The 22,960-nt window shown below is 47.9% G+C and overlaps 1 protein-coding gene across 6 annotated transcripts in view; it reads right to left on the reverse strand.

The window, feature by feature from the left end:
- Positions 1 to 377: 377 nt before the first annotated feature.
- Scm (Polycomb protein Scm) overlaps positions 378 to 22,960 on the reverse strand; it is a 59,302-nt gene continuing 36,719 nt past the window's right edge. For 5 of the 6 annotated variants that reach the window (XM_089563840.1, XM_089563837.1, XM_089563838.1 and 2 more), the window contains 7 exons: positions 22,240 to 22,483; positions 18,948 to 19,295; positions 10,792 to 10,992; positions 8,145 to 8,324; positions 6,278 to 6,505; positions 5,046 to 5,245; positions 378 to 3,833 (listed from right to left, as the gene is read on the reverse strand). In XM_089563840.1, the coding sequence (XP_089419966.1) occupies positions 3,705 to 3,833; positions 5,046 to 5,245; positions 6,278 to 6,505; positions 8,145 to 8,324; positions 10,792 to 10,992; positions 18,948 to 19,295; positions 22,240 to 22,483 (1,530 nt within the window). In that variant the 3' untranslated portion in view covers positions 378 to 3,704. The remainder of the gene's footprint in view (positions 3,834 to 5,045; positions 5,246 to 6,277; positions 6,506 to 8,144; positions 8,325 to 10,791; positions 10,993 to 18,947; positions 19,296 to 22,239; positions 22,484 to 22,960) is intronic. The other variant, XM_089563839.1, reaches the window with a different exon arrangement.

Consider the following 22,960-nt stretch of genomic DNA (forward strand, 5'->3'; position numbering starts at 1 on the left):
TGAAAAAACTGCTTTGATTATTGCACTCTTTACTCACCATACTATGCAGCCATGGATTAAAAATGATTTTTTATTGAGCAGTTTTTTTTTGCACAGAGGTAATAATGAATAATTAAAATTAATTATCTTGGGAACTTACTAATTTATAAGAAAGATAATTGCATTGTTGAAATCAGTATAAAAAAACTGAGCAAGATAGTACAGTTTCATTAGGATTGGGCTAAAAAAAAGGAAAATAGGTCTAAGACCAGTGTCCCCCCTTAAGCTCAACCCTCTCAGTTAGATTCCACATTTCTGCCCCATCACACCAATATGCATCTCAAATAGTGGTCTCTGAATGCCACAACATGTGTGAACTGCAAATAAGACACAAACTCTTTTTCCCAATCTCACCACAATCCTTTGTTATTGTTGATAGGAACAATGATTGCATACGGCGTATACAACGCATGAACAGCCATATATGTATATGGTATACCACATGGCTATTTACATAGAAGGATTTGTTGCACACACACTCTCTTGCACACACACATGTATGCAACAGCCATCAAAATGAGAAAGCACTCACATAAGATGCGGCCCAATGTACTCCCAAAAATGACACTTCATAACATCCGCCACAAAACAACCACCACGAAGTTTTCATGAGAAGTCCGGTGGGCAAAAGAATGAATACTGCACGTTCCATCAAAATGACAAAATCGAAGACAAAGGTTACAGTTTTGCGCTGCACCACATGACAATGAAGAACAAAAAATGCGCTGCTTGAACAGCAGCAGCCATGTTGCCTGTGAGGTTCACGCCTGCAACATCACACAGTGGGGGGACTCAACCAGTGCGCAGAGATCAAAAAACGACACATAGTCATAAACAGCCAAACTACATGGCTGCAACACACTGGTCCTTAGAAAGCCAAAATCGCACACACACAAAAAAAATCTGCTTCTGTCCACATGCGCAACACCAAAACGCACACGCGAAAAGCATGATTTACCTTTGGATACCACTGGTTTGACTGTGACCGGGGTCAAAAAAACCACCCATAGTCTCAAAATCAACACGCTACCACCAGCGACATAGCTGTGTAACATGTCACCAATCTCAAGAACACTGCATGGTTTGCACTAAAGGAACTTTTTTTCAGTCAAAACTGCGGATTCCCCCTGGTACATAAATGCAAGCATGGACTGAGGTTTAAATGCTTGACACCTCATCAGCGCTTCAGAAGCAAACTTCACCAGCCTGTCTTCTACAAGGGCAAAACCTGCAAGCCACTCGGATTCTTCCGCATCGAATAAGGAACTTAGCGGCGTTAAACCACTAGAAAACACCAGCTGAGAAGCAACTTTTGTCATTACAGATTTCAAAAGCACGATGTGACAATTCTTTACTAAACAGCAACAAAGCACATTGAATTCCATGATCTAAGGATGGTTATACTGAAAGCTTCATTATAATAGAGCACTGTTTCCAAAGACTACAGCACACTCGGCACAAGTACGGTACCACCATTATACAAATGAAGCCAGGGCCCTTGTGCCGAGTCCCAATGAGCTTGAGCTCAGCTACTCCACATGAGATCATGCAACCTAAAAGCAAGAATGCTAGGAACAAAGCTGTAATTTGCATGAGGAACCATTTTGCCAAAAGTCAACATACTACTGCAGGGCTAAACAAAGTGCAAGCATGCTTTGGGAAAGCTGTACAACTTGGCAGTACTAATTAGCCTTAGGAAACATGATGGATGCACTAAGCTTTGTTGAATTCTGCTTATGTAATGGTGTTGAGAGAGATTAATGCCGTGGAATTTCATACCTTGACCAGTGTTTCCAGTCACAGAACTTGAATCCTTGCCTAAACAAATTAATTAATATGATCCTCTCTAAATGCAATTAACCAGAATATGGCAGGCACTAGTTACAACCTATGCATCAAAATAAGGGCTTGTGGTCACAGTGGATAGTGATGTTCTGCACTGGCAAAAAAAAGTATGTTATCCTTTGCACTGCACTCGGTTCTAGCGTCTTTGGTATGAAGCTACTAGCATTTCAGTCCAATGATGTCAAAATGTTTTTTTAATCGCAGTAATTAATACTTGCACACCCAAAATAGCTAGGATACTGCAGATACAGAGAGATGAAGGCAGTACATTCACTAGAGTTAAAACTGAAGAATGCTGGAATTTGTATGAGGCTCTTACCAAACACTTTAATTGCATCATTCAGCACAATATTGCCTTTAATGCACCATACGGCACAACACCGCTGCACTGCGTAACTGCTATAAGCCAGCAGATTTGCTTACTTATAGGCACAAACACGCATCCTAGCTGGAGAATCAATTTCCTCTTTGACCGCAGAACCATTTTTCCTTTACCACTGCATGGACCCTGCACACATGGCCTAATTCAAGTGATGTGTGCCTGGAAAAAAAAGGTGTCATTTTCAACAGCACAATACAACTCCTCAGTATGGCATAACAGTGCTAAACATACCCATGTTGGAAAAGCAAGCTCAAACTACACATGGCACAAAGCGCTAACAACAAGTGAACAATTGAAATTGACTGAGACGCATGATAAGACAAACCACCAAGGACATTACACACTAAGGTAGTCAACACATCAGGCATAGTGGGGGAACTGCACGGACCAACATTCTGAAACCTTTTGTAAAGAACCCGTTGAATTCCTCCCGCCTGGAAATAAAGGAGGCAGAAGAATGCACTTTATGAACACAAAATGAGGACAAGCGCACCGGACTTTGGGGGAACTTTTGCAGCACACAAATAAATAAGTGAATGGGCCTTAATGCGGGATGGCACTGAGTGCAAAGACTTGTGCGGCAGCATGCAAAAGAAAAAAAGGAAGGGGATGACAAAATGTGATAGCTTTTGTTTTAAATGGCAAATCGTTCAATGAAACAAGAAAGACAGGTCGTGTGCACCTGCTTCTTTATTCTTAAATTAAAGATGGAATTCCCGAATCTTGGCTGCTTTTCCCACCATTTGTAATCTGCCTGTGAAAACGCAGCAGCACGATTTTTTTTTCTCCTTTTCCTTTTAGAAAAGAACAGGAGTGGCCACGACGGCAAACAAACACACACTCGCAAATGCAATTGTGTAGCAAAACAAGTGCTTCACTGTAAGGAGTCTGCTCTGACGATGGGGCCGCAGCAAACCAGAAAACAGGCTCCCACAGAAAACAAGTTCACTGCTCAAATGATCACGGGAGGTTGTGCCCGACTCGTGGCAAAGGGGCAGACTGAGTGTCGCGTCACCGACAAGTCGTTCTTCGGTCTTCAGAGATTGTGAGGCTACCCGATGGCACAACCACGCAGCGCTGCTCACTTTCAGGGAAGAAAACACACAACTGAGTTTCTCGAAAAGGAACAGACTGAAAGACAAAGCCAACGTTCACTCAGCCAGTCAGGACAGCACACTTGCACTCGAGGAACACACTCCACGGCATTCGTTCACAGGGCGGGAGAGATGGGGGGGGGGGGGGGGGGGTCGTGGTCAGAAGATGAAGCAGCACTGGGCACCCCCCCGCTTTGCTGACGATGCGCAGGTACTGCACACAACAGAAGTGATCGCTGAAGCAGCAATGGGCACTCCGCACTTTGCTGATGATGCACAGGATGCCACACAACTGTGGAGAGGGGGCGGGGGGAGGGGACACAGCGGCAGCGAGCCTGTCGCCATCACAGTGATTTCTTGCCCTTTATCTTGTCGATGATGTTGCAGATCTTGAGGGCAGGCCCCAGCTTGAGGCCCATGTACTTCATCATCATGTCACTGTTGAGGAGCAGCAGTGCCCGGCCATCAATTTCCTGCAGAAAAATGGGCAAACATCAGTGCACGCCAGCGCACAAAGCGCAATGGGAAGGAACCTCCATGCCTGCAATGACCTTCATAAACCACGCCACAAACAGTGACTGCAAGAGGAAAGCCCATCGTAGAGGTAACAACCATGCCCCACTAATTTGACCTCCATCAAGGGGGGACCTTGATTGACAGACTGAGACTGACTGACTGAGACTGACCAACTGAGACTGACTGACTGAGACTGACCAACTGAGACTGACTGACTGAGACTGCCTGAGACTGACTGGCTGAGACTGACTGATACCGACTGACTGAGACTGACTTTGCATCATTTCGTGAATGCACTGCACACAACAGAAAACTTCATTACGTAGCATACTGGGAATGCAGACGAAATGCCGCTGGCATTCGAAATGCCACCCATAGCATTCGACGTGCCACCCAGTACTACAGTGAGTGAAAAAGGTGTCTCATCTGTCACGGTAAAAACAACCGGCTGTGAAAAACAAAGATGCACAGTGATGCTGGCGGTGACCGCAGATGGGCGAAAACTACCTCCCTTCGTCATTTTCAAGCTCAGGGTCATCTCGTCAACAGTAATAAGCAGAAGTTGCGGGAAATGAAGACGAACCTGTTTGTTATTCCGGGCGGCCTAACATCAGTCCTGCAGCGCTTGGGATGTTTCAGTTAACAAACCTTTTCAAGAGAATATCCGCAAGTTGTACGTGGAATGGATGGCCATCGGAGAACATGGCCTCACTCCTACTGGTAGGATTAAGAAGCCTCCTTTTGAACAGCCTGCAAGTGGGTCTTAGCAGCGTGGAACATGGTCTCTCCCACATTGTGGAATACGGTTTTAAGACAACTCAACTATCCAATGCACTCGACGGAACCAAGGATGATGCACTTTGGAGGCCAGTGATGATGGTGACAACAGCTGCAACGATGTCAGCCATGGCTAGGAGTTTGATTTCTGCAACAGCGACTCTGACTAGGTAAAGTAGGTGTTCCATAAAATAAAGAAAAACCTTTTGGTTGTGGTATTACACTTGATTAAATTTTTTAAACGCAGCAGTTTCATTTAGGTTTAACTGTCTATATACTGAGCATTGACATTCGTGGACGAGTTTTCTTAGGGTGTTTTTGAAAATCTCCGCGTAATTTGAGCGGTCTTTTTTTTGCCAGCATGCTGCTCACAGCACTCATCCCTGACTCACGTGTCTGCGGAAGAGGTCCGAGTGGGTGGCCAGAGCAGCGTCCAGGCTGGAGATGTACCGGATCACGTCCTCTATGCTCCACTCGGAAGGAGGAGACGAAGGCGGTGGACCGGGCTTGGCGACAGAGGCAGCCGCAGTAGCTGGGCTCACTCCCGCTGGCCTCTGCGGCCTCTCGGCGTACTGGTTCGTCGTTGAACTGGCTGCAAGTTGAATTCGAGAAAAAAAAGAAACACTAAGTGCCATGCCACACTCCAGAAACACAGCACAGTGACACAAACAAAACACATTCGCCAGCAAGCCAACAAACAAGCTGCCGAGCAAACAGACCCGTTCCCCTGCAGCATGTCAAACTGCACAAAAGGCAGAGAAACAAGACAGGATGCTGGGGTGCTGCCTCGGTATGGCAGCTTTCAGTGACAAGAACTTGAGAGAAATTGCGTTCATCAACACAGTTTGGCCTGTTTGCCGGCCAGCCAATTTCCTGGTGACAACACACCAGCCAAAACACGCCGCACACTGTGGCGATTGACCACTTTCATGTCTTCACCTTCATGCAGAACGTTTCCTTTCATTGCATTGCCGTCTGCCCCGGTGTGGCACTTTGCAGGCAGGCGCATAGAGGCGCATAGCGGACAAACTACTCAATGCTGGGTGCAACCCACTCTTTGAAAAAGCTGCGAGCCTGCGTTGTATACAACTGTGTACACTGCATATCAAAAGGGTTAAAAAAAAATTCAGGGGGCACTTTGACGATCTAAATTGTGCGAGGCGAAAGCCTTTCCAGGCAAAACTTTGGCTGCACGTCAGTAGGCACACATGAGGAGGCTATGGGACGACTTGGATTGGCTGCTCAAGACTAATTTAGTCATGACCCATGACTAACTACTCATGATTGGTTAATGACTAAGTAGTCATGATTGGTTAATAACTAAGTAGTCATGACAGGTTAATGAATAGTTAGTAATTAGTTGATGACTAAGTAGGCATGACTGGTTAATGATTAGTCAGTCATGACTAATTAGTTGATGACTAAGTAGTCATGACTGGTTAATGAACAGTTAGTAATTAGTTGATGACTAAGTAGGCATGACTGGTTAATGACTAGTTATGACACTGCAGATAGTGATGACTAGTTATGACACTTCAGATTCAATGGACGGACAGAGTCGTGGCCACGAGTAGGAGCCATCAAAGGCTTCCCCCCTTAAAAGCCAGCACTTCAGCCCGCCCACCTTCAGTGTCAGTGGAGTTGCTGCGCATGCAGGCAATCTTGGCCGGAGGCGGCTGGGTGCCCTGCTGTGCGGACAGCGCTGTGCCGGAGGAGTCCGAGGACGGGCGCCGTTTCACGGCTGCCATCGAACTGCCACTGCTGCCCTGGTTAGCCTCCCCAGACGCGGCAGCCGGGACGCTGGCTGCGGCTGCTCCCGGCCTGGCCGTGTCCATGGCGGACTGCTCTGCTGCTGCAACAAAGCGGTTTGCGTAAAGCTACACCAAGTTACGATGAACAATAAGAGCTCCTAAGGCTCCGACTGCCCCATGCATCAGTTAAGGAAACAAGCCCTAGGGAAAAATATGGCACGGTGGCTTCACTAAAAATAGGGAGGGCAAGGATTGATAAGCTTCAAATCCCCACAATGAAACTGTCACATTATAAGTACACTTCCCCCAAAGCCGACAGGAATCCCACTTCTGCAAAGCAACCCTCTTTAACTATAAATCATACAAAACAGAGAAAAGTTTAGTAATGAACAGTGCTTCAAGATACAGTCGCCGACCGATTTTTTGGACTCTGCGGGACCCGAAAAATGGTCTGAATAATCAAACAGTCTGAAAAATCCGTGAACTTAAAAAAAAAAAAAACTTTTCTGGGAAAAACTGGCTTTCAAAATTGCGAAAATCGCCACTCTCCATGTTCCGCCTACAAGCGATAATATTAGACTCTAATATTAGACGCCAGACAATGCGACGCGGCTGCGGTCATGCCGTGAATAAATGCACTTGCTGCGTGAAGCAAGAACAGCCTGTTTGCATGGGGCAATGACATTCGGCAAGACTGAGAGATAACCCATGGGCCTCCGAATGCAGTCCCCTCCCTCCAAGCCACGGCGGACGCTGCAGCTGTCCCACTGTGCCATTTTCAATGAGATCGTGCGCCCTTTGTAGGACATCTCAATGGCAATGGAGAGCATCTCATTATCTTGAATGGGAACGATGGAGATCAAATAGCCAAGCCTATCCAAGCCAGTCCGATTGCATCCACGGGCCGATTCCGTTTAAATCCAAGATGGCGCCTTTCATGGTGGCGGCAAATGGGTTGGTTGTGACAGTGATGCCCACTCGCGTCTATATTAGGTCAAAATAGCAAACTTTCGGTTGAAAAACAATCACTACAATATTGTTGGCGTCTATTTTAAAAATTCTAACTTTTAAACTTCGCAAAGTCCGAAATATTGGTCGTGAAAATATACACGTTCCTATGAGGTGCGCAACGGTTACTCAGCGTCCAAAATATCGCGCTAGTCCGAATTATTAGAGTCCGAAATACTGGTCGGCTAGTGTACTCGAAGTACCCACATTTTCTGTGTACTGATCATGCATGGCAAAAATTTAAGCCATCTGTATAGCTATGCTTCCAAATAAAAACACCACAGTGCAAACAAAGCACTCAGTTACAATGAAAGGAGTGGCATGCGCTACTAAGACCGCCACCAAAAACACGCGAGCTTCGCGCACCTGATAACAGTAAAAGCTCATACATTCAACCTTCGTTCATTCGAATCCAGATAACTGGAACTGCCGGCTCATTCCTGGCTAAGGGCATGTAAGTCTGTAACGTTGTACACTAGCTAATTCAGATGCTACAGGTCTCGCATCGGTTAATTCGAACAGGCTCCCGAAGGGAGGTCGTATGACTGACGTGGCAAGAAATCAATGGTATAGCTTTACTCAAAACCTGAGTTCCATGCTGGCGAGTGAATGAGACACATAATGAGAAGACCTCCCAGCCACAATGAGATTGGATCTGCAGGGAGGAAGGCCTTCGGAAACAGAGGCAGTTCTCGAGTGAGAAGATGGAGGGCAAAGCAGAGCGGCAGTCACCTCGGGGCCTGGTGGCTGCCTTGCTGGCGCACTTGGTGCATCCCCCCTGCACGGGCTGGCTCGAGTAGAAGTTCTCGCAGCAGAGCAGATCCTCGAAGAGGTTCTCCAGGTAGGTCCAGAAGGCCGAGACCTTGTCCACGGCCGGCAGCCGGCACGTGTGGGGCTGCCCGTCAAAGTTGGCTGCACCACCACACAACAACAGCCTCTCAGTACCCAGGACACACAGCGCAGTGCTGTCTTTTAGTGGCAACAGACACCAATAAAAATTAAAAAAAGGTTTCTTTGCGCTATAGAAAATTTACAGATTCGCTTTCACATACATAATTTTCTCAAATTTACTGCATAAATGCATGTAAGGTCCGCACCCCATTTTCCCGAAGGAAATGTTAAAAAAAAATAAATCCGTGTAAGGGCCGCACCCCAACTTTCCATGAACCAGGCAGGAATAGCCTTCTAAGTGCACGCGCATGGCCTCCGCGATCAGCTCCGGCTGTGAGCAACCGTGCGCTTGATCATGGAGGCCACACATGCACACAGGATTTTCCGAATGCCGTCTATGGATGGTGTCCGAGGCAGCAGTCATCATCATCATCGACAACTTCTTTTTTGGCCCACCGCGGCCTCCCGCTATCCCCATTGCCATCAGTACCACCCGCTCTGGCCTTTTCTGCGCGTTCACCGTAGTCGTTGTAGTAGTTGTAGTGGTTTTGGCTTTCGCGGGCAGCTGCCATGATGGGCAAGCAGCTTAATAGCTACACGGCTGGGAGTTAACCCTCAAACACGGCAAGCGTGCGGTGGGCAGGAAATTTGACGTGGTTGAGAAGTGCGTCCGATGATCGTGCAACCAAAAGAGAAACACATGCTGCAAAGAGCGCGCTTTCCGAGGCAAGCCGTGCGAGTTTCCCGAACTGGAAGAAGAGCTGCTCTGCTATGCGATGGAAGTGTGGTACAACGGCTACGCGTTAATAGCGGACATGCTGTTCGGCTTCTTTTGGAATGAGCGTGCACCAGAGCACAGCACCAGCTCTAGAGTCGAAATACTCCGCGAGTGATGATTGAACGTAGAATAAATATCGCTCATTCCCTGATTGGTGCATCTTTACATAAAAAAAAAAAAAAATCACATTGCGTGTATAGGTCACACCCCGAAAATTGGCCCTCGAATCTGGAAAAAAAAAGTGTGGCCCTTACATGCGTTTATACAGTACAATAGAAATTATGGAACCACAGATATTGTTCAAATTACACTAGACTGTCAATTAAATGAGTTCAAAATAGCGAGGTTTTACTACAGTCTCGGAGGTGGGCCGTGTGGACTATGCACCAGGTGCAGACATTCCAGCAAAAATAGTTTTTCTCACAGCAGAATTCAGCCTTGTAGACTCTAGTCCCGGAACTACAGTAGTTCCTGACGGCACAACTATAAATTTGGTACACCTTTCCTCCAACCACAAATGGCCAAAGATCATAATGGAACTCTGGTTCTTATACCCCATCTCAAGTCATTTGCAGTGCTGTGACGGCCGTGGCGATGTGAGCCAATCGGAACGATGTGCACAAGCAAAAGGTGTTCCTCTGTGCCCCTCACCACGCAACTGCTGGTGCCATCACTGGGCAGGAAAGAGCATTAATATCCAGCTGCTGCACAGAGAATATTCGGCCGACTCTGTGAACACCATGTTTACAAATGGTGACTCACCACTTCACAGCAGGCCTGCGCAATGTGCTGTGTTCGTGCGGATTTTTTCTGTTAATTCAACCACTCGATGAAACACTTGCTGTACTTTCAAAACGCCATCCTGAACTACCGTTTCAACTACCGCAATAGTCATAACACTGCTCAAGTATTTCACGGACTATTTGTTGTCTTCCTTGGCACTGACTGAACAAGAGAGCTCTACATTTCACAGTGCTGCAAACGACTCGTGAGACGAGTATAATAGGCAGAACTGTGGAGGTGTCACAAGCTGCCTCACTTGTAGAGTGGAAGTTACAAGATCTCCCCGCTCCTCTGAGCAGCGGAAACTACGGGATCTCCCCGCTCCTCTCTGGGCCGTTCGCTCTGGGAAAGTTTTTTTTTTCCTTCACCGAGCCTGCGATCAACTCCTCGTTCTTCCTCATCTGGCACAATTGCCGCTACTGAACTCTGCAACTACGACGCTACATCCAACAAGAAAGTCATGAGAACTCCTTTCTTTTGCAAGACTGTCGGTCAATTGAACATTGTTTTCGCCTTTGTTTAAACCTTGATCTGGCGTAGTATTTTACGTTTTGTTTCTGTGAAACTCTTGCTCCTACTTCTATATCTGGAATATTTGTTTTGTTATCGTTATATTTTGCTTTTATCGCGGTGTTTGTTCATTGTCGGGTTTTTTTGTTTGTTTGTTCGATTATTATGCAGTGTAATTTGGACTACCAGCTATAAATATCCAATTGTTTGAAAGAGTGGTGTCTTTCTTGTGAACGTATTCCTCAATCCCACACCGACACACGTGCTTCACGGGTTGACCGGCCTAACTTTTAACTGTGTGCTCAAGACTTCACAGAGGGACGCCGGGCAACCGTAAAGGGGATCCCGCGCCTCTGTTGACCGTAAAGGCGGGGGTTTGTGACAGGAGGCCATGCGGAGGCCATGCGCTCCACTCACCGTTGATGATCACCTTTCCCTCGCCCCTGCGGAGCAGGTTGTAGACGTTCTTCTCGTTGAGGGCGCAGTCGACGCATGCCTGTACGGCCTCCCGCAGCACCCGGTTCATGGAGCCCGGCCCCAGCTGGCGGGGCAACTGGCCAATCTTGGCCGGGTCCAGGTACGGGCCACACGAGCACTGGTGGTTCACAAAGACGCACACTGCAACAGTGGGGCAAGGTGGAAAAGGTGCCGTGGGTGGATGCTCCCAGAGCTCGTCGCAACAGCAAGGGTGGAACTGGCAAACTGTCTACCAGAGCTATCCCGGAAGCAGGAATAACCGTGTTCTAAAGCAGGCTTGGAGCAGGTCTGGAGCACCAAAAACATGTCTTTTTAGCCATAAGTTGTGCAGACTATTTTAGAGCAGAACAAATCAGTTCATACATTCACAGCATGCACAGGCACTGAAGTGTTTGCACGTGCGGTAGGTCACTAAATGTTTTACGTGACCAGAATTTGTCTCAAGTTTGAACATAGTAGCCAGCAAATCGTGTTATCCAGGAATGTATTATCCGAAAAAAGAAAAAACAGTGCAACTCTGTGGGACGTTTTGATTGCCTGCAGTTTTGAGTGTATGAACAGGGAACGTAATATGAATAGACAAGGTTGTACGGTATTTACTTCATTTGCAGCAGAACCTTGATGATACATCCCCGGTTCATACAGTTTCTCAGTTCATACGCTCAGAATCATGAGCAATGAAAACCTTTATTCTGGTTAATATGCTCCCAGATACTACATTCTCCCAGATTGTGCCAGTCAAGATTTTTGCCAAATTCTAATTGTACGATGTGTTCAGGCACCAACTGTAGGTGTGCTAATGTGCAAGTGTGCCCAGCCTGGGATCATGCAACATAAGCAGAAGCCCATCTACAGTCAGCCACCAGGGTGACTTGGCTACATCAGTGACGTGGGGTGAAGCAACTGAACAACGAATGTGCACAAACATTTCAGCTGGCTGAGCTTCACGGCATGCAACACAAGCAGAGCGATATTCAACAGCCAAAGTGGCTTTTCTGCTGTGCGAAGCATCCGAAAACAACAGTGGCAGCAGCAAAGAGGCCTCCGATTAATTTTGCCCTTGCCGCCACCTGACTGAATACACGGGAAGTTTCTTTCGCGCTAGCGAAAACGCTAATGGGTAGAGAAAACCTTTTTGTTGCGAAAGCAACACTACTGGAGCCCAGCTCGGCTTGCGGAGTATGCTCGTGGCGGTGCAGCTACCAAACGACCTTGAGTCGCCGTTGCCTAGCAACCGCTTCAGCTGCGCTCCAAATGCCGCCTGTCGCCTGCACACCCAGAGGGCACCACCCTCGCACAGGCGCTGGGTTTCACAGCTCATGACGGCGTCGTGCCGGCCAGGGAGCTAGCACGAGCTAAACCTAACACTTAACCACAAGCTAACACCACAAGCGCATTGGCAAAAACAGCACGTACGATCTTGTGCCGTTGCCTAGCAACCCAAGTTACTACCCGAGCTTACATGAGTTACTCGGGTAAGCTCGGGTAGCAACTCAGGTAAGCTCGGGTAAGTTCGGACGAGCGTTGTGCCATCTGCACGAGAGGTTGCTCGGGAAGAGCAGCATGGGTCACAAAATCCCGACGGGTGGCTGGGATAGACACAGCCACCTACCAGTGCAGTGGCGCATCGCTTAACCGCTGCACTGGTAGTGGTATATGAGGACTCACCGCCATCTGTGAATCTTAAGTGGGAATTACCAATTCAGCATACATGGGCATTAATCCACTAAAGATATCATGCCACACCGCTAGGGCAGAGTTTTAAGTGCCCCCTCCAATTGAAGAGTGAACACCTGCTTTCGCAGGTCTACTCGGTTTAACTACGTCAAGCCCTTATCAATTTTTGCACTCACAAGCGCTCACAGGTCATTTTAGTGAGTGGAATGGTTGATAAATGTACTCAAAGAGCTCAGAGGTCATTTTAGTGAGTGAAAGCGCTCACAGGTCATTTTAGTGAGCGGAATTGTTGATAAACGTCCTTATTTTTCCATTCCTGACTGACACTCTTCCAAAACCTTAGTGAGCAGATGAAATGTTCTCCCGGATTATACCCCTGTCACACGGGCAAGTTTAGTGACACTTTCACGAAGTGCACTTCTCCAGAACGAGTGACACTTTCGGGGCGTGCTGCTACACGGAAAAATAAAGTGTCATTCGGAATTGATGGTGGTGACGATGGCTTTTCAAGTAAGGCACAAAAAATATTACTTTTCGCGCTTCAAAGCTTTAATGTACAGTTAATGTACAGTAGATTGCAAACTGCAAGCACTTTTTTATGAATATCAAGGAGCTTTGTGCAATACAGTCGATCCCGGATATATCGAACTCGAAGGGGATCGCGAAAAAGTTCGATATATCAATAATTCGAAATATAAAATATGCCTATTAGACGCTTATTTTAAAATTGCGCAAATCTCGGACAATTTCCCGGGATTGTAGGAAGTGGGAACTTACCGATTTACTCCACTAAAGTCCATAAAATTGAAAGCACAACTCCACGACCAGCGCGCTTTATTTCGCAAGAAAAAAGTCAGTGAGCTTTGCTTGCCTCTTTCTCTGCACCATGCAGTTCATTAAGCTGTCCTCAAGCTTGTCGAGAGTATCCAAATGAGAAAGTCCAGTGCCTTCTATTGCACCACAACAACGACGAATTACGCTAAATGCGGATGCAAGTTCCGCCGCAGTGCATGGCGGCTGGGCCTCTTCGCCACAATCTTCGTCACTGCTCGGGTCCGCTTCCTCAGTATCGATGATGTCAGCCACGATGTCAGCATCAGCAAGATCCGCAACGGCTTGCACGTCGTCGTCAACACTGACAAAATCTTGTGCTGTTACGCCGTCTGGGACGGCACCTGCAAACGCCGACAGCTCACGAAATTTGCTATCCAGGCATCCAGCGCCGTCGTCTTCTGTGTCTAGACATCTGTCGTCTGAAGCCACCACAAACCCGGCTTTGCGGAAGCAGTTAACAATCGTGTTTTGCTTCACGTTATTCCAAGCGCCAGCCAGCATCTGTATGGCTCCTAGGAGGTCCAACTTGAGTTCGATATTCAACCGAAGGTTGATTAGGAGCCTTCGCACCAGTCGCCGTCTGTCCCCAACCTTAAATGCCTTCACTATGCCCTGATCGAGAGGTTGAAGTTTCGCCGTTGTATTTGGCGGCAGAAATTTGATGGTGATCTGCTTCAACTGGCAGACGACATGATGGGCAGAGCAGTTGTCAAGAAGAAGACAAACCTTACGGCCCGACTTCTGCAGCTCGGAATCCCACGTTTGAAGCCACTCGGTGAAAAGATCGCGTGTCATCCAAGCCTTCTTATTAAATGCGTACCGAACCGGGAGGCCTTTCGTGTTTTTAAAACAGCGTGGTGACCTGCTTTTGCCGATAACCAGTGGCCGCAGTTTGCATGAACCATCCATATTTGCCGCGAGCAAAATCGACACACGCACTTTGCTGTTCTTCCCGCCATGGCATGCGCTGCCCTTCAAGTGGAGAGTCTTAATTGGCAGCATTTGCCAAAACAATGCTGTCTCGTCTGCGTTGAATATTTGCGACGGCGAAAAGCTCTCGCAAATCTCTGGCCACTCTTCGGACAGCCACTTCTCCGTGACAATGCTGCTGGTAGCCTTGCTTTCACCCAAGAGTGTCTTTCCGACGATGCTGTAGCGATTCTTCAAACGCTGCTGCCAACCAGTGCCACCAGTGAAGCTCTCTTCTCCGAGGGCTACAGCGAACCATTTTGCTTTTTCCATGAGCATCGGGCCGTCGACAGGGATGTTTCTGGCACTTGTCTCTAAGAACCAGGCGTACAAAGCTTTCTCGACCTTGTCGTAGGTCGGAGCACGCATACGACACGCTCCAGGGTGACTGGATTGCGCTGCCTTCAACTTCACGCCGGCTTTGTTCTTCAGGATTGTACTCAGCGTGTTGCAAGGAATTCCAAACGCATCGGCGACCAACGACTTTTTCTCGCCGGCCTCCACCCGTCGAATGATATCCGCCTTTGTTGCCAAGTCCAAATTCTTGCGTTTTTTCGCGTTCATGGCTCCCGAAGGCGAAAAAACGCAAAAAGAAAACGCACGGCACCGCACAAGTCACAAGCGAACTCACACTGGCTTCGCGAACAAAGCGAAAAGAACGACGACCGCACAGCAATCAGAACCACACCAGTCACGTGCGAATCAACACCGTCAGCAGTAACAGCCAAAATGGCTTAAAGGTTGGCGCCGGCTAGCTGACATCGCTTGGTTCGGCGACGCCAGCGGAGTCAGCCAACCAGCATGCAGAAATTAGGCGTCTGCGGGCCTGCGGCCAGCACGGTTTCCCTCTTCCCAGCTCCTTAACATGGCCCTCTGGCCATTCCCATTTCCTTTCACACCCCCCACAAAGTTCCCATCACGTGACTCAGAGCGCAGCTGTCCAAGGCCAGCGCCGTGCGATTCCTTATTAGGAGAAGCCCATTTGCAGGAGCGCGCGCTAGTGGGAGAAGCCCACTTCCAGGGTGGCTCATACAGGGAGAAGCGCACTTGCGCGGGCGCGGCATGGCACGGAGTTCGATACAGTGGACTCTCGTTAAACGGAACCTCAAGGGACCGGGAAAATATGTTCCGTTTATCAGGAGTTTCGTTTAGAGAGAGAATAGGTTCAGCATTGCGCAATCCGCTTCCGCGTGATCCCTACGCGGCTGGCGCGCGCGCAGTTGGCAGTCTCAGCGGATCTCAATTTGCGAAATCTAGGTAATAAGGAGAACGGTGCACTATGAGAACAAACTTTATTAGAGAAAAATAAGCAGTGAATTTTTTTTCCAGTAGTACTAGTACTGAAATTTAAAAAAAAAATGTCAAAAGAGTGGGAATTACCACTTATTGGCTAGTGAAAAAGGATTTTATATTTGCTTGTTTGAGCTCTCGCAGCCGTTTTTTGTTAATGGCATCACCCATACTTGACAGGCTGTGCAGAAACACTTCCGAACCTTCTTCTCGTTGGAAGAAACTCTTCAGCATTTGGACTGCCGATTCCGCCTGCGCAGGTGTCACCACAGGATCAGAGTCAGCGGTCTCGTTTTCAAGCTCTTCCTCCTCGTCTTCACTTCCATCAGGGGGGCAGACATCAGCTATAATGCTGTGCACGGTATTTTCTGGGCACGTTGCCACATCGCTGTCGATCTGGACATATTCATCAAGTTGAATGCCCATCGCAGCACAATTCTCTAGTAGCAAATCTTCCTCGGCTGCGTCGTGAACATCATCAGGCTCACTCTGTGTGCTGGGTTTTTCTGTGGTTGCGGCAAACCCCGCATGCCTGAAGCAGCTGGAAATGGTGGTTGCACTAACCTGCCGCCAAGCATCATCCAGGAGGTAAACGGCACGCAGTACATCTACCTTGTACTCTTTCCCCTGGTCCATGCATAAGAGCATCCTCCTAAGAAGATTTTTGCGGAAGCGCGACTTGAGCGCTTGAATCACACCCTGATCCATAGGCTGCAGCAGTGCTGTGGTGTTCGCTGGCAGGAATTCCAGCTGTATGGACTTCAAACCTGGCACAGTTCCGTGTCCAGGGCAGTTATCCACCAGGAACAAAACTTTCCGCTTGTTGCGGGAGAAGCGCGCATCCTCGCGATAAATCCACTCACTAAAAATGGCTTGCGTCATCCACGCCTTGCCATTGGCCTGGTATGAAACGGGCAAGGTTGCGACGTTTATGAAGCAACGAGGATGCTTCGATTTGCCGATCACTAGCGGCTTCAACTTATCGCTGCCCGTCATGTTGGCACCGATAAGGACGGTCAGCCTGTCCTTGCTCAGTTTCCCTCCGGTGCATTTCTCTCCTCTAAATGATAGCGATTTTGAGGGGAGCAACTTGTAAAAGAGTGCAGTCTCATCTACATTGTAGATGTTCTCTGGATCGTATTCCTCCAGAATCTCGGGCAGCCGTCTTTCTCGCCAGTCTCCGCATGCCGTCGCGTCAGCAGCGGCAGCTTCCCCTGAAACAGCACGAAACACCAGTCCATTGCGCTCTTTAAACCGGGTCAGCCACCCCTCGCTGCACGAGAAACCCTCGATGCCGAGGTGAAGAACAAATTCTTCCGCTTTTGCACGAATTAGTGGCTCGCTGATTGGGATGTTTTCACTGCGGGCTCTGCGCAGCCAAAGCACCAGGCATTTCTCCAAGTCTTCGTGGTCAGCCGCTCGCAGTCGTTTTCTTTGAGGACCAAAGCGTGACGTCTCGAACGCCTCCCGCACCTTGTCCTTGTCCTGAAGAATTCTTGTTAGGCTGCTTTTGGGGACGGCGTACTTCGTCGCTAGCGCCGTTTTCGTGAAGCGACCACTCTCGAAGTCGATGATCTCCATCTTCCTTTCCAACGCAAGTGCATTGTGCGGTCGTTTTTGCGCTGCCATCGGACCGAACAAAAGCTTTAGGGCTTAGGCCTAACTGAACACAACCGCCGTGAACGCGAGCGAGCGATGCGGAGGGCAGTGTACGAGCAAACCGGAAACCGCCGGAGACGGAAACCGGAGAGGTGACGCGGGGAGGAGGAGTAGGGGAGCATTGATGCGTACCGCGATGGCACTGCGCTTGTCCAACTAGTTGCGGTTTCGAGTTTTTCGGTTCCGTTAACGCGGTGGTCGCAAAATTTGAGTTCCGATTAACGAGATTTTTTTACATTGGCTTAATACAAAACCAACCAATCGCGAGGCGTTTGTTCCGTTTAAGCGGTAGTTCCGTTTAACCGATTTCCGTTTATCGAGATTCTACTGTATATCAAATATAGGGTGCACGGGAGTTCGATAAACGTAAACAAATGTGCTATACTTTTGCATGAGATTCCCAAGGGGATTCTACATCTGTTCGATATAGGCAATAATTCGATATATCCGGGTTCTATATGTCCGGGATCGACTGTATTGTGACTGTTGCACCCTCACACCGAAACGGTTGCAGATGGTTGCTACGGTCGCCATGCTAGCCGCCATAGTCATACCGCTGCGGCTGCCTAAAAATTATTGCAGTTGAAAACAAGAATGTCGGAATATGTGCAGTGTATATATTTAATGGCAACGCAAATAAGTTTACATGAACAAGAGGGCAAAAAAAAATTAGCTGCGTTCAATAAAACGCCATTTTTATTGCCGACGTTGTATTCTAATTTCGAAACGCTGCTACCGAGGCTATACACGTCGCCCCTCCGGAAAAGTGAAGTGCGTTCCCCAGACTCACTTCTTGCCGAGTGCGTTCAGCAGCGAGTGTCATTAAAGTTCATCGTGTGACACGATGCGAATAACACTACAGGCGAGTGTCACTCGTTGAAAATTACACTAAACTTGCTCGTCTGACAGGGGTATTACACACTTCCTTCCCCCGTTTTTTAAAAACCTTATCAACATCTACCACATTTCTTTAGTTATGCTTATTTCTGTAACTGACTGATCGCCTGGGCTCAGTGCGACCTGGAAAATGATCCGAATAATCGAACAGTCCGAAGAATCCATGAACTTAAACATGAACTTAATCCATGAACAAGTAGCAAGACGAGTCACAGCAAAAGGAAATGGCCTTTGTGTTCTTTACTTCCATCACATGTCACAGCACCTAGGTTAGACTGCTAAAAAAAAAAAATTCAGAGGGACACTTCGGCTCTCTAAAGTGCTGCAAGGCGAAAGACTTTCCTGGCACACTGTTTGGCGATGACTGCGAGACTGCTTGTGCTGTACTAGCGCTTTATTTGACTACACATTACAACTGCACACTTGGACTGCCGACTTTGACTGCTTCTTTAGCACGACTCTCTCTCTGCTTCGATGAGTTCCGTTGTATCCATGGCTCTGTTCGCAGTATGTAATGTGGAAGCCTTACGCCCCCTGTCGGAGAGGACGACAACTATTTTTTATTAGTTGTCGTCTGCTCCACAAGGGGGTATTAAGCATACGTGGGTGGCCTCATTACTTCGAATCTGCGCGGTCTTACGTCATAACCATTTCGACCAACCGAAAAGCATGACACCTCTGCTGACAACCTTCTGTCAATAACGATAAGACATTAAAGGCTTTCGCCTTAAAAAAAATATCTCTAGATCATCCCCCTGTGGCAGTCCTACCTGTGGGGTTCTGCTTGGCAGCCACAGTGCTGGTGTCTGGCTCGGTGACGAGCACGTGCGGTGACTTGACCCGCTTCACCTGCTCCCTGGGTGGCGCCTCGCCCATCGAGGAGGAAGCACCGCTGCCGCTGCTGCCCCCTGGTGTTGACGAGAGGGCAGTCCGAGCCCGGGTGACAGCGGTCGCTGGTGAGGCCGGTGCTGTGGAAGAGGAGCTGCCCGATGGTGCCGATGGAGTGGAGTTGCGTGGGGAAGGCACACGGGGAGGTGGGGGGATGCTGGGAGAACCAAGGGCAGCCGTAGCCACCACTGCAGTGCCTGCACTGCCCGGTCGAGCCTTGTACTTGGCACCTGCAAAAGGAGACTCACTCCTGTGGTGTTTGCGCCAGCTCTTCTTCACAAGTGCAAAGCATGAGCTACCTGGTCGTGAGCACACTTCCAGACAACGCAGTGGTCACTTAGATGCGGCTGGCTAGCCACGCGTTGATGAAAATCCATGCAATAACAAAACTCGTAGAATAAAAAAAACTTATAGACGGTCCTCGGCGAATCGTTTGAAAGTGTTAACAGCCAAAAGTTCGTTATATCCGAGGTGGCACACTCAGATTCATGATATCTGAGGTCGACACACTATGTTGGCGAAACGTTGGTCACCAACTGTACGCATGTTATTCTGAAATGATTGGTATTTTGAAATTCATAGTAGTGAAATATTGTTATAATGAAATTATAAGCATTCTGGTGGGAATTTTTCAAAAGTTCATAAATCTGAAAAATTCGTTTTTACAAGTGAGGTTTGAGTAACGAGATTTCACTGTATCACGTACACAGATAATATGAATTATTGCGTTTAATCACACTGTTCCTAAATATTTGCAGCAAATACATGCACTTCTCATTTTATACACCAACTTTTTCAGACTTTGCCATTTTTTTTTCACAATATTCACGCCAATTATTTATGTTTAAACACAAAGCCACATCAATTTAATGCAATTTTCACTGCTTCACACCTTGCATATTTTGCAGGAAAAAATTGTGTCTCAGACCTATCAAAAACAGTCATTTTTCCCATGGTAACAAAAGAGTTAGACTCTAATCTAAAAACATGGGCACAGCTCATGAAGGTTTATTGGGGTCTAACGTCCCAAAGCGACTAATGAGATAAGGGACGCCGTAGTGAAGGGCTCTGAAAATTTCGACCACCCGAGGTTCTTTAAGGGGGATGGGTCTTAGAGCATTTTTTTTTATTTACAGACCAAATGCAATGAAACTGCACAGAATTATTCAGTTTTTTCTGCTGATTTCAAATATGCAATTTGTTTAGTTCTAGGCCAATTAGTTCTTGAGATATTAATATATATCATGCTATTGTCTGCTGAAACAATAGAAAAGAAATGGGCCACCGGAAATTTAATTTTAATGTGTGGGTAGATACTACAATGTGTGACGAATGCAACGCTGGAAGCAGTTTTCAGTTTTTTGTCTGTGTGGACAAATGGGCTTAATAGTTAGTTTTCAAGTGAGTTGACCAGACATACAGTGCCAGAAAACATGACACACATGCAACTAACTATTAAGCCATGGACAAAAAACTGAAAACTGCTTCCAGCGTTGCATTCCTCACACATTATAGTATCTAGAGCTGTGCACGGGCCGCAAATTTCAGCCCGGGCCCGGCCCGAGCCCTACACTACTGACGGAGGCCCGGCCCGGCCCGACACTGAAGAAACCTAAGCCCGCCCGGGCCCGGCCCGAGTTAAGGCCCGGCCCGGGCCCGGCCCGACCTGCAAAACTGAAATTGAAGTGACGATGAAACAAAGAGATAATTTAAGGAAAATCAGTTTATTTCAATGTTTTTAAAATGCTCGGCTCTCATGGTCTAGATGAAAATTAGTGAGTATATGCAAACACGGCGCATATAGAGAGTTATCACTGCAAGTTATTATGTAAAAACAACAAATCGTCCATTGATGACGGCTTGAGGCAAATGCGGCGCTACTGCATAATGAACCCGGCAGCGCTGAAATTTCTCTCGCTGCTTGAACTGGTAACCGGAATGGCTAACACTTTCTTGGCAAGAAGAGAAAGCTTTGGGTACGTCGCTGCCTTGCTTCTCCAAAACTGTGATAGCTCAAACTCTGAGCAAGGGGTCGACTCTGTGGCCAAGTACTCGCTCAGCTCGTCTCTTTCGGCACTCCGATTGCTTATTTCGTCGCTCCACTCGCTGAACAAATCCATGCCCGGCTTTTTCGCAGGAGGTTGTTCTTGCATAGTTTCCGGCAACTCCTGGGGTGTCGACGCTACGAGCTCTCGTATGCGCCCGTACACTTTATCGCGCTCCTCGGCGGAAAGCATCCTAAGGTGCCGAAATTGTGGGCAAAACATCGTTGCTATCTTGTGCTCCATGGTCAGGATAACCTTTTTCTTCACCTCACCTTCCTTTGTGCAGTGTCATTTTTTTCTTCTTTTGTTTGTTTGTTTTTCTTTTAGTATGAGTGTTTAGACAAGTAATGTATACATATGGAGGTATTTCTCCACCTGCTGCCTGATCAGCCAACAAGCAAAATGTGCTCAGGCAGATCAGAATTTATGAATGTGTACGTATACAGACGAATAAAATTTTGATTTGATTTGATTTGATTTGGGCTCGTGAGACCACTCATGTGGAGATTAGTTTAGAAGCTTGCAACAGTAGGGCGGCTGGAGCCACGCAGGAGCAATCGCGATCGCGAAGCCCGGCCGGCCCGTCCGAGACAAATATACCGTGGCCCGAGCCCGGCCCGGGCCCGGGTGAATAGACTTCCGCAAGGCCCGAGCCCGGCCCGCGGGCCGGGCCGGGTACGGGCTTTCGGGCCGGCCCGAGCCCGTGCACAGCTCTAATAGTATCTACCCACACATTAAAATTAAATTTCTGGTGGCCCATTTCTTTTCTATTGTTTCAGCAGACAATGGCATGACATATATAATATCTAAGGAACTAATTGGCCTAGAAATAAACAAATTGCAGATTTGAAATCAGCAGAAAAAACTGAATAAGTCTGTGCAGTTTCATTGCATTTGGTCTGTAAATAAAAAACATGATCTAAGACCCATGTCCCCCCTTAACATGCACCAACATCGCAGAGTACACGGGACTCCAGAATTTTGCCCTCATCGAAATTCAACCGCCGCGGCCAGGATCGAACCCGTGTCTTTGGGGTCAGCAGCCGAGCGCCGTAACCACTGAGCCACCAAGGCGGCACAGCTCACAAAGGGTACAACAGCCACCGTGGTGGACGATGGTGGGCCCTACCTTTGTTGCCGGGTGGCTGCAGAGGGTGTCCGCTGAGGCGGCACCATCCCACGGGGAAGATGTCGCGCGAGTCGAAGCGGCACCAGTAGTCGAAGGCCCCCCGCCAGCCATCGAAGGTGACGAAGAGCATGTCGTCCTTGACGGCCCCCACCGTGGCTGGGCAGATGAGGTGGGGGTTCTTGCGGTCCAGGGCCTCCAGCTTCATGCCCACCTTGAACTCATTGCTGCGCGGGCTGGGGGGCTCCTGCAGCGTGGAGACATTTGCATCCGTTTAACCAGGGCTCTGTGTTTGCAGCCTCACCACATTAAGAACATTAAGGACAAAGAGAACAGGCACACATCACCATCAACTGACAATGTTTCCTTTCTTTGACCAAAGTCTAGCGTAGTGCTTTGAAGAAATGAACAGTACAAGAAGAATGAGGAAGAAATATGGGTGAACAAGAACACACAGCGCAGAAGAACAAAAAAGTTTAACAGCATGAATAACGAGAAGACATTCAAGAAAGTCCCAAAAGATCAAATGACTTTCCCCTTCAAGAAAAAAACACTAACATCAGCAACAGCCCTTTGTGCGTTCCCATGTACACAAAAACCTTGGTGATACAAGTCACTAGGATACAAATGCGTAAAATTCCCTGGCCGAAAAGGAGTTGTGTACAAGGTGTAAAATTTAGGGTGTTCCGAATCATCCCGCACCAATACAGATGATACAAATGCA

The sequence above is a fragment of the Amblyomma mixtum genome, chromosome 10, assembly GCF_055824585.1.
Source record: "Amblyomma mixtum isolate Tamu chromosome 10, ASM5582458v1, whole genome shotgun sequence".
Classification (NCBI taxonomy): Eukaryota; Metazoa; Arthropoda; class Arachnida; order Ixodida; family Ixodidae; genus Amblyomma; species Amblyomma mixtum.